Here is a 12,546-nt window from a genome sequence, read left to right on the forward strand (position 1 = left end):
GACTACAATATTAGACAGCCATAGTAGCCGCTTGCATTAGGGAATCACAATGTTGACATTCATAATGTAAAATTCTGTTTTTGTAACATAGTACAACAATAGCTGACAGCTGGGTGGGGGGGATATACTTTTCCATATCGCTGGTTTTAGCCAAGACCAAGATTCCAACCTCTAATTAGGTCCCTTATAGACAGTCCATCAAGTTACGGACGTGCATTCCAGCTTGAAGGGACAAGACAGTTGAGAATAATGCCAATGGCAATGCCAAAAAAAGAGAAAAAAGAAAAGCAACAAAGTGCAATGAGGCGTATTAAAAACGTATATACAATGTATACAATATGTGAAAATAAATTCAGCTTGGCCAGGCTCTTTCTTTCCTGGGAGCTTCACCATATTCAAAATAATTCCCATAGTATAATACAGTACAAAATGACGGAAACATAATAATTCAACAGAAATGACTTTACTATTTTATGTTGTCAGCTCTTTTTTTGTATCTTAAAAAAAAGTATTATCTATCACACATAAATTCTAATTCATTGGAATCTATTAGAAACATATTGTATTTTGCAGCCTGTCATATGGCCCTTTGCTATGATTCAATGATATACTCCTCAGTTAGACATGTCTCAGGCCTCCACTGCTTCAGGGTTGTATTTTACCTATTGATTTATGTCACGGCCATATTTTATTGTTCCAGGAAACGTCAGTCACCACAGCTGGCATATTATCTGGATTGTCGACTTCCAGGATATACCCAGGAGGGGAGATGGTCAATAGGATCATGCATTATCCAGGCAAGGCCGCTGCTTCTGCAGACAGCTCTCCATTAAGAAACAGGTTTCTTTGGCCCAATGTAAGTGCAGTGTGTTTAAATGAGTGATGTGGTTATGTGACTAGTGTTGAGCGCGAATATTCGAATAGCGAATTTTTATTGGAACTTCGTGAATATTTAGAATATAGCAAATTATATTCATTATGACGAATATTCGTTTTTTTATTTTTCACAGTACACATGACAATGATGATCCCTTCCTGCTTCCTGCTTGTGGTTCAAAGAAGGCAAATATACGAATATGCGTCTATATATTTGCGGAATATTTCAAATTCGAATATGGCCTATGCCGCTCATCACTAATGTGACCGGTTAGTCTATTACTTGTTACAATCATGATGCCCTTTATGATTTCGGACAATATTCTTGTATGGGTAAGTATAGAAATGTTACTGTATGTGCGACTATTTGATGTATAGCTCTATTTTTGGAGCCTAAGGAGCGTTCATGAAATCAATAGTTATTGAAAGAGCATGGTTGTTCGTTCAGTCAGTACAAGTCATACAATAAATTACAATCACACAAAGCATGACAGTACGATACACAGCAAAGGTTCCCTAAGCTATACATCGTACATCATGCTACTCTAACACTCCGCTCAGTCCTGTAAGAGAAAAGCACAAGAAATCGAAAATACAAACAATGCAATCTGTGATCGGGATACGGGCATGAGCTATGGGGCGGGGCTGGGGGTGTGGGGGAGTGGGCGACTATGTGGGGGTAGGGGGAGGTCGAATCACGGGGCCAAACTACTGGGCTATATCTTCAGGGGGACATGGGGGAAGGAGGGGAGTCTTCACTCTTCTTCTTCATCGACGGCCGGGCTGTCCAAGATGGAATAGTCTCTAAGCAGGCTCCTGATGAACCTGCGGCAGTCCCGGATGGGCATATTCTCCCTGTTGATCACGAGGCGGATCCTGGCAAGCCACACTGCGTCCTTAAAACAGTTCATAAGGCGCCAGGCCTCCTGGATGGCCCCCATGTCATGGGTCCCAGGGAACAGACCGTAAAGCACTGAATGGTACGATAAGCAGTTCCTGGGTACAGAGTCTCTGAGTTCGTGTTCCAGGGCATCCAACAGACCCTGCGCAAAAGGGACACTGCCAAAACACATGCATAGATGTTTCCTCCACAAAGAGGCACCGGCGGCAGTACCTGGTTCTTCACAGGTCGCAGGCATGCATGAACGACCTGAGAGACAATCCTCCCTTAATGGCCATCCATGACAAGTCCTTTTGTCCATTGGTAAGCCGCTTTGAAGCCACATTAGTCCAAATTGTCTCTGCCGTGGCCGCGGGGAGCCCCGGAACGAGCTCCAACTAGTCCTTAGCTCGGATGAGCTTGTAGATTGTCTTTGGCTTTCATAGGTCAGTTTTCAGTTCCTCCAGATGGTGCTCCCTCAAAAATCCCCATAGAAACAGGGAGTGTTCCAGTTGTAAGGGATGGAGCTGTCCCACTTGTCCCAGCCGAGCTGTCTCCAGAGGGGCATGAGAAACAAGCGGGACATGGACCTGCCCACTGAGCCAGTCTTTTCAACAAGAGTTTGCTGCACGCTGACACATACAAAGGAGGCCATCAGCAGAGTGGGGATATCGGGCACTCCCTTCCCACCTTTACGGAGCAGCTTATACATCACAGTCCTCTTGACTCTGTCCATTTTGCCCAAGATGAAGCGAAACAAGGTGATGGCCTTGCAAATGGTGGCATGGGGAGGCCAGGCCTGTGCGGTATATTGGAGCACAGGCAAAACTTCACTCCGCAGGACCAGTGTTTTGCCCTCCAAAGAGAGATTTCTGGAGCTCCACAGTCCAATTTTAGAATTCATCTTTGCTAGTCCATCTTGCCAAGACTTAAGGGCCACTCCTTCCTTCCCGAACCAGATTCCCAAGATTTGAATGAAGTCTGGTTTAACAGTAAAGAGGAAGGGGGCGGAAGAAGCCAGGTGCCATTTCCCGAAGAGCATAGCTTCCAACTTCCCACAGTTGACTTTGCCCCCGAAGCTTTGCCGAAGTCCTTGCAGGTCTGGATGAGTGCAGTCACCAAACGCTGGTCATCGCAGGAGACGGTCACGCCGTCCATCTAGAGGGAGCACTTGACCTCGTAGTGATCTGGGCCTGGTGCGGTGATCCCTCTGATCTCTCCATTCTGCCAGATAGACTCAGTGAAGAGCTCTATAACACAAACAAAAAGAAGAGGTGAAAGAGGGCAGCCTTGTCTAACCCCTGAAAGAACAGGAAAAGGGTCAGTCTTCCAGCCGTTCACCAACACAGTGCTGCAAATATCAAAATATATGACGTTAACAAAAGAGCAAAACATCTTCCCCAGACCCAGCCTGCACAAAGCCCTGCCCATGAAAGTGTGGGAGACACGGTCAAACACCTTCTTCTGATCCAAACTAACCAGGGCACCGCGGGCTTGACGGTCCTGGATGTAATAGACCGTGTCTCACACAAGGGCAAGGCTGTCGGCGATCCTGCGACCAGGAATGCCGCAGGTCTGGTCCGGATGGACGATCTGCCCGATGACAGATTTCAGCCTGTTGGCCAGCACCTTGGCGAGGATCTTGTAGTCCACGTTCAGGAGAGAGATGGGAGGCCAATTTTTCAGGTCACATCTCTCCCTCTTCCGCTTATACAAGATCGTGATTATCCCTTCCCTCAATGACGGCGGCATTCTGCCCCCCTCCACCATCTCCTCGTACACAGGTCCGGACAGATCAGGTCACCCAGCGCTACATAGAGCTCGGCCGGGAGACTGTCACTGCCTGGGGTCCTGCCGAGCTTAAAGGATTTAGTTGCAGAGAGCAGCTCCCCCACCGTCAAGGGATCGTACATAGCCACTGCACCTGCGGGATCAACAATGTTAGTGATACCTGACAGGAACCTCTCGGCGGCTTCGGGGTCGGATGACTTTGGGGCGTAGAGGTTGCTGTAGAAGTCTGAGACGACCCCCATCACTTCCTCCTTGCCCCTCCTCATGTGTTTGGTCTCATCTCGTAGCTCAGTCAGGGGTGTGTGGCCAGCATGGAGCTTCCTGAAAAAGAAAGAGTTACACTTCTCACCCTTTTCCAGGTCCTCCACCTTGGAATGAAAGACAATTCGCTTGGATTCCTCCTCAAAGTGCCTTTTCAAGCTCTTTTTGGTCTCCTCCAGCCCCTCCTTGACGTTCCAGCTGCACTGGAGCAGGTCTTGCAGTGACATCAGCTTGCGCTGCAGTCTCCTGAAGTCCCACTTCTCACACGCCTGTTGTCTGCCTTTTGCCTGAAAGAAACAACGAAGCTCGACTTTAACATATTCCCACCAATCGCTGATGCAGTTAAACAGACATTTATCATTATGCCATACAAGGTACGCATCCCTTCCTTGGCTGTCCGGGCATGCTGGGAGTTGTAGTTTTGAAACATCTGGAGGTCCGCAGGTTGAAGACCACTGCTATAGACTATAGATAAAATATTTGATAAAAGATGCAGATAATGATACATACTACTAATAAAACAACTGCATAAAACAGGAGATACACAAGAGCCTTGGTGCCCAGGATCTTGTGTATCTACATATATCTACATATACCAACTAGTTCACAATACAATCAATGAAGAAATTCACATAATAGAAGTATATTAATAAGGTTTTCCGGGCACTTTATATTGGGGGACCTATCTGTAGGCCATCAATATGTGATTGTAGGCAGGGGCAGACTGACAACACTGGCAACACATGGGCCCCCGGACCAAAAAAAGGCAAGGGCCCCCTGCACAGTGAGACCATTGAGAGGACTTCAGACTAGTGAGTTAAATTAAAAGTGTAATAAAATAAATAAATAAAGGTGCTAGACACAAAAAAATTATGTACATAGATTAGGTACTGAGTGATATATAAAAAAAAAATGTTGTTGGATCTGACAGGTATGCTTTAACGTAGGTAAATTTCCATGACCAATAAAACTGGTATACATGGAGTAAATATATACCACCACACAATAACTGGATAATACTGCCATACTGTACTGAATAAAACAACTATATGCAGACCAGTTTACTATACAGGATCTGTATACTATATAAGTGATTATATACAGAACCATATGGCGGTAGATATCAGCTGTACACAGGATGTGTATACCATAAAAGTGATTACAGTTACATTTTGGGACTTACAATTACGTATTTCTGTCCAGATCAGACCGCTATGTGGATCTCTTGACATCTGCAGGACAAACATATCAGACTCTACATTTTTTCAGTGTCCTCCCCTCCTCTACAAAATCTGCCCATCTATAGGCCTATAAACTGTAATAATTCCCTCCTTGGTGTCCTGCACAGTAAAAGGGCAGGTAGGTAAGTAGCCAGGTAAATAGGTAACAAGGTAGGTAGAACAGAAAGCCAGATATGTAGGTAGGTGACTAGCCAGGTAGGTAGGTAGGGGGCTAGCTAGGTAGTTGGGCAGCTATGCATCCAGGTATAAAGTTAGGTAACCCCCCCCCCCTCGTTCCCTATAGGTATAGGCAGCAGAGTAACCCCCCCCCCCCTTTCCCCATAGGTATAGGCAGCAGCTAACCCCCCTATCCCCATAGGTATAGGCAGAAGTTAATTCCCCCCCCCCCACTTTCCCCATAGGTATAGGCTTCAGTTAATCCCCCCCCCTTTCCCCATAGGTATAGTAGGCAGCAGTTAACCTCCCCCTTTCCCCATAGGTATAGGCAGCAGTTAACCCCACCTTTCCCTCCATAGGTATAGACAGCAGTTAACCCCCCTTTCCCTCCATAGGTATAGGCAGCAGTTAACCCACCCCCTTTCCCCATAGGTATAGGCAGCAGTTAACCCCCGCTTTCCCCATAGGTATAGGCAGCAGTTACCCCCCCCCCTTTCCCCATTGGTATAGGTAGCACAGCAGTTAATCCCCCCCCTTTCCCCACAGGTATAGGCAGAAGTTAACCCCCCTCCCTTTCACCATAGGTATGGTAGGCAGCAGTTATTCCCCCCTTTCCCCATAGGTATAGTAGGCAGCAGTTAATCCCCCCCCCCCCATAGGTATAGGCAGCAGTTAAGCCCCCCACCCCTTGAATGGTTAGAAAAAAATAATAATGCTCTAGTATGAGGGTTTTTTGCCTTCCTCTGGATCAACTCAACTCAGTAGGGACTCATTAGGGATATAGGTTGAACTTGATGGACTCTGGTCTTTTTTCAACCTCATTAACTATGTTACTATTTTATTATGTTACTATGTTATGTTCACCTGATGTCCCACTCAGCGATCTCCTCAGCAGCAGGAGCCCGCGTCTTCTCTTCTCCACAGTACAGGTGCCGATGAGTGACATCATCGGCACCTGTACTGCGTGTTGCATGGGGGGGAGGTCACGTCTCCTCTGTGTTAAGCTGCAGATGCGGCTCAAACAGAGGAGACGCGTTTTGCTGTATGTGCGTGTACCGCACATACAGGAGAAGGCTGCGCTGTCTGCTGGGGATTCGGGATGAGTGTCCCGGTCCTCAGTAGCAGCGGCAGCAGGCCCTTAACCTGGCAGGGCCCTCGGACAACGTCCAATCGGACTGGCCGGTCAGTTCGCCCCTGATTGCAGGGTGCCGTAGCATCCCCTCACCCACGGTGAGGTTCAGCGGTACCGCGACTCTGGCATACACACAATAAACAGGGCAAAAGCCCTGGCACCATCATTACATAATGAACTGAGCCAACTGCTAATGTTCTATACAATAGGTATGTGCCGGAGCCACAACTTTGCCACACAGCTGACCGGCAGGGTGGCCAGTTCCATAAAATACAGTTTAGAGTTAATCTTTAATATGTTATGTTTCATTAGCGTAATGTGTTATTATTTGAAGAATCAATTATTGTTTTCCCTTCTTCCCTTTTCCATTGAGAAATACAGAACTGATATGTCTGTAAATCAAAGAGAATAACTTCTTCTAAAGGTTTTACTGTCATGAGATGTTCTGCTTTTTTATGTGATAGCGGTAATAGCATACGACATACCAGACTAAGGGAAGGCTGGTTAATGGTTACCTGACTATGAAAATATAAAAGTAACAATATTGTAAGGAGTGCGAAAGAAGAATGTATGTTCATATGTATGTCTTGGTATGTATTTGTATTTCCCATGAAATAGAAGACGATGGCTTTTCTAAAAAGTGTCAAGATTGGTACAATCCTTCGGGTATGGGACTTTCATTAAAATCCTTCTGCCCATTTGTTATTTGGACTATTGCATTTTATGTATAATGGACTGTGTCTTATAAGTATAGAGCATTTAAATTAGCATTATTGCCCTTTGTACTAAACCGAGGTGTCCAACATGCAGTTCGTTGAACATGGAGGTGCGTCGTGCTGGAGATCTTGACCACCCGGCAAATCATCATTGGAGCTTTTGAAGGTCCAGCTCCAGGCCCTGCACTGCCTGTCAAACAGAGGGGCCCCCAGCTGCCAGGAAAATGTGCGAAATATCCGCCCGGAAAACACAGGTGTACATTCTGCAGATTTGCATGTAGGCGCTAGGACCGATTGGAAATGTCTCGATACACAGCAATACATTTCCGAGCAGAATCCACAGAGACAATGAACCCGTTTCAGACGAGGAAATTCCGATGTGTGCACAGTGCAGCAGAATCCCATTGAAAATCTGCCAGATTCTGTTCATTTATTTTGCTATTTGCTCGACCAACTTCTGTAAGTAAGTGCAGTCACAATGGGGAAGCATGTTGGAAATTAGAATTTCTTTATTTTTTTTCCATCCTAATGATAATACACCAGAAGCGCCTTTTTTTTTTATTTCTTAAAAGACTGAACATGACATGAGTAGTTCCAGGCCTCATTGATCCTGGCTATGCTGCAGTCTGTGAGTGTTCTGCATACTGCATTATATGTGATTTTAATAGATTTATAACAGGGAAGACAGAAGATCTTATCCACAGTGGTGCTGGCTTTTCTCTTCAGTAATACCCCCCTCTTGTTTCTTTTTTATGCTCAGTGACATTTCAGTGTTGAACTTTTTTTTTTAAGGGACAGGCTGCCATGGAGCTTTGAGCTTTTCACTAGGGACAGGCCTCCATGTCATGGAGGGGACTGGCTTGGGACCTGCCTCTATTAACGCCAGTGGACTTGGCCAATCCATGTATTAAATGTAGAGGCCTACATTTGAATGGCCGCTATATAAAACTGCACATGATGACAGTGAGAGCTGTCCCTGGTGATAACAACTGATCACAGGGGCTTTCTGAAGCTTAATATAAAAATGGGGTTTAATGTTGAGACAGTATCTGGATTTGCACAGATTTGGATCGTTTTACAAGGTGTTTTATAAGTGTTCTTGATTTGCTGCCAAAATGCAGCAGCCAGATGTTTGCTGATAGAAGAATATGAAGTTCTTTAGACATGTGTTTTTGTTTGGGAATCTGTCACATTGTACATGTAGTCTGATCTACTGACATCATGTAATAGAGCAGGAGGACCTAAGCAGATTGATCTATATTTTAAATTAACAAATCACTTGTAATAAGAGCCGTCCCGGAAGATTGGAAATTAGCAAATGTTGTGTCCATTCACAAGAAAGGTAGTAGGGAGGAATCAAGCAACTATAGGCCAGTAAGTCTGACATCAATAGTGGGGAAATTAATGGATACTAAAGAATAGGATTGTGGAACATCTAAAATCCCATGGATTGAAAGATGAAAAACAACATGGGTTTACTTCAGGGAGATCATGTCAAACAAATCTTATTGATTTTTTTGATTTGGTGACTAAAATAATAGATGGCGGAGGGGCAGTAGACATTGCATATCTAGATTTTAGTTTTTAGGCTTCAGACACTGTCCCACATAGAAGACTTATCAATAAACTGCAGTCATTGAGCTTGGACTCCCATATTGTTGAGTGTATTAGGCAGTGGCTGAGTGACAGACAACAGAGGGTTGTAGTCAATGGAAAATATTCAGAGCAAGGTCTTGTTACCAGTGGGGACCTCAGGGATCTGTACTGGGACCAAGCATGCTTGAAAAAGGCAGCACAGGCAGCCGAAACATTGCATCTGTATTTTTTGATGGAATAAAGCTACCCATCTTTTTTTCCCTTGATTTGAGTGCTGCAACCGCTTTGTTTTTTACCTACATTTGGGGATCAGTGACCGCGGTCCGTTTGGCTGCTTGCACCGACAAATTTCTTTTAGTTTAAGGCGTGCTGCACTCCACTATCTCCTATCTCTCTCTCTCTCTCTCTACATATCAAATTGCTCAGCTCGTCCGGCTTTATAACATGAAGTTGATAGGTTAGATAGCATTTTCGTAGTGACTGATTCTCTTTGAGGGGACATGGCATTCAAAATCTTAACATAGGTCAAGGAGGTCAAAAGGCTGTACTTTCTAGACAATTTACCCTTACCGGCAGCCCCAGTCTGTCTAGAATGACCTAGACGTCCAGCTCAAGACTAATTGGTATTGTGTATATTCTGTAGTACAGATGGTAGAAGGTAACCTGGCGACAGTCTAGCCATAACACCTACTTTCCCTATATCAGCCTACTTTATTTTTTGTACATAAATTTTGGTAGATAACTTTTGATTTACCTAAATTTTTATAAACAACTGATGTTCTCATTATTAAGGAACATCTTTCATAGGATCCAATGGTCTCTATAACAGTGTTATTCTGCACGTGGGTCAAGTTTTCCGGTGGTTTATCGTATCTGCATTGCCTGTGTGGATGTGATCTGTATCTATGAAGACGTCAAGCTTCCTATTTTGTTACTTATCAGTTCAGTCTGATCTACATTGTTAATTCTTCTATGAATGATGTCTTACAGGAGAGGTTGTGTTACACTTCAGCTGCTATCCCTGTAATAAAGCAGCTGTTCAGTGAGACCCGCAGAACACATGCTTCTTACCATGGTCGATACTCACCAGATAAACTTCCCGGCACTCTTTGATGCTGACCGTGGAAAATGTATTTCTGTCATGTGTCGTATGAGTAGTTTTTAGGAACCATGAAATTGAGACAGCAAAAAATCAAGTTATATTTTATCACTCTTAAAATTGTGTAAGGATGCGGATTCATATTAAACAGCCTTGGTCTTCTGATTGTGAAAAGGTGCGCTTACAGGTTTTTATTGATACAGTTCTTTTAGCAAAAGCCAAGAATAGATGTAAAAAGAAGAGAAGTCTCAGGCTTTCCTTTATATCTGTCCTCCATTTATAATCTTTCGACACCTAAACCAGTCCTAAACCAGTGCTTCCAAACAAGGGTGCCTCCAGCTGTTGCAGAACTACAACTCTTAGCATATCCGGACAGCCTATAACTTTGTTGCACAAACACTTACATGGTTACAATTCCTTTACACTCCATATACACTGCATATAACAACCCATAAAACCCTTGCTCTTGGGTCACTTTGCTCTTCTAAAAGATCATATAAGAGATGAAAATGTGGGTAACAATCTCCAGGCCTTCATGCTTCTGGAATGGAGTTCAACAATTTCTATGGGTGCTCAGATAACATACCAATACAATCTTTTCTGCATGCGCAGGTGTGGTGGGCTAAGGTGGCATGATGTAATGTAAGTGTTGGGGTGCAGCGACAGACAGACAATCACTTGTGATGCCAGGGCAGCGTAACTTACCATGCTCCAAGTTGAAGCAGTTCTTCTGGGCCAGGTGCTGGGCAATAAAGACATCAGATGCGAGGTTATGGAAAACCACTGAGGAGTTTACTGGAAAAAGTCGCAGGCAGATGTTATAGCCATAGCAATACAGTCTTTCCCAAGCAGGGTAGGACAGAGAGATGCTGAGATAGTCAGTAGTGAAATGGCCGGGCACACAGGAACTTGTAGTATACACTACTTTTATGTAACATGACTTGACTGAACTTAATTACTGGAGACTTTGGTTGTTAGACTTGAGACAACTGACACTGACTTGAGATTCACTACAGTGCATCAAAGGAATTAGCCTACCACCAGGCTTGGACTTTAGATTTTTTGGACTGGAGCTGCCTAAGGCTTTCTACTCTGATTCCTGACTTGTGCTACGGGGGTCCCTGTCGGCACGTTTGCTTCTTCTCTCCCCAACTTAGGACTTAGACTTTTTCCTAGATGGTGGAACGCCTGTAGTGGTAGTGTTGTTGCTCCCCCGCAGAACTTAGACTCCGCAACTCCTCGCCTCACTCTGTACAGCACTCCACTAACTGACTTCTCTCCTCTACACACACTCAACTGGACTCCTCCCTGCTTAGACAGGTCACTAAACCCAGGGCAGTAGATCCCTATTGGCCACAGCTGATCACATGACTCCTCTGCAGGTCCCTCTTAAAGGTACAGCAGTCCAAATAATTATACATTATTGGTACATAGGCATAATGAACATAAATTAATTATACAAAAGGCATAAATAACATAAATCAAACCACAATCAATACAACCTCACAAAGCATTCCCCTCCCTGGAGATTTGGGCCAGAACGGACACCTGGCACGACATCTACCAGACAGGACAGGCAGTGTAATGTGTTCCATACCGGGACACCACATAGGCACTGATACAGGGAAATATGTCAATCTCTGTGTGTGGGCGAGATAACCAGGACTCCCACTGTCTCTTCCAGAAGTTCTGTAGGATTTACTCTGCTTTTTACTAGTGATGAGCGGCAGGGGTCATATTCGAATTCGCGATATTTTGCAAATATATTTACGATTATTCATCCTATGTTCACAAAATTCGCATTTTCGCTATGTTCGTTCACTTTTTTTTCCATGCGAAGATTCGCATGGAAAATTTGCATATCAATTTGCATGTGAAAAAACAACTAATATTTGTCATTACAAATATATAGCACTATATTCTAAATATTCATGAAATTACAAAGTGCCGATATTTGTGATAAAAATTCGCATTACGAATATTCGTGCTCAACACTACTTTTTACTCAGAAATCGTGTTCCCAAAGATATCAACCTATATGGTATTAGGAAGATTAGTATCTCAGGATGAGGAATCCAAGTGGATAGTTTTATAATCATATAAAATACAAAAGACCAACATTATAATCTAGTACAACATAGGAAACAGGGAAAGGAAAAATAGGGGAAATATTGGGTCTTCTATTGTCTTATACATTAGTGGTCCCTTCTAATAACCTTCTGATCCTTACCATATTAACTTACTGTCACGATTCGGCTTCCAGGTAGTGGATCCTCTGTGTCAGCGAGGGATTGGCGTGGACCGTGCTAGTGGACCGGTTCTAAGAGGCTACTGGTTTTCACCAGAGCCCGCCGCAAAGCGGGATGGTCTTGCTGCGGCAGTAGCAACCAGGTCGTATCCACTAGCAACGGCTCTACCTCGCTGACTGCTGAGAAGGCGTGGGACAGAAGGACTAGGCAGAGGCAAGGTCAGACGTAGCAGAAGGTCGGGGGCAGGCGGCAAGGTTCGTAGTCAGGATGGGTAGCAGAAGTTCAGGTACACAGGCTTTGGACACACTAAACGCTTTCACAGGCACAAGGCAACAAGATCCGGCAAGGGAGTGCATGGGAGGAGATCAGATATAGCCAGGGAGCAGGTGGAAGCCAATTAAGCTAATTGGGCCAGGCACCAATCATTGGTGCACTGGCCCTTTAAGTCTCAGAGAGCTGGCGCGCGCGCGCCCTAGAGAGCGGAGCCGCGCGCGCCAGCACATGACAGCCGGGGACCGGGACGGATAAGTGACCTGGGATGCGATTCGC

General features: G+C 44.7%; 1 protein-coding gene across 2 annotated transcripts in view; it reads right to left on the minus strand.

Annotated features, from left to right (window-relative positions):
• Positions 1 to 469: 469 nt before the first annotated feature.
• Positions 470 to 12,546, minus strand: part of LOC130291504 (uncharacterized) — a 39,304-nt gene continuing 27,227 nt past the window's right edge. The window contains exons 3-4 of one of the 2 annotated variants that reach the window (XM_056540273.1): positions 3,708 to 4,095; positions 470 to 3,006 (exon numbers count right to left, since the gene is read on the minus strand). In XM_056540273.1, coding sequence (XP_056396248.1) covers positions 2,915 to 3,006; positions 3,708 to 4,095 — 480 coding nt within the window. In that variant the 3' untranslated portion in view covers positions 470 to 2,914. Of the gene's footprint in view, positions 4,096 to 12,546 lie in introns of both variants that reach the window. The other variant, XM_056540272.1, reaches the window with a different exon arrangement.

The sequence above is a fragment of the Hyla sarda genome, chromosome 9, assembly GCF_029499605.1.
Source record: "Hyla sarda isolate aHylSar1 chromosome 9, aHylSar1.hap1, whole genome shotgun sequence".
NCBI lineage: Eukaryota > Metazoa > Chordata > Amphibia > Anura > Hylidae > Hyla > Hyla sarda.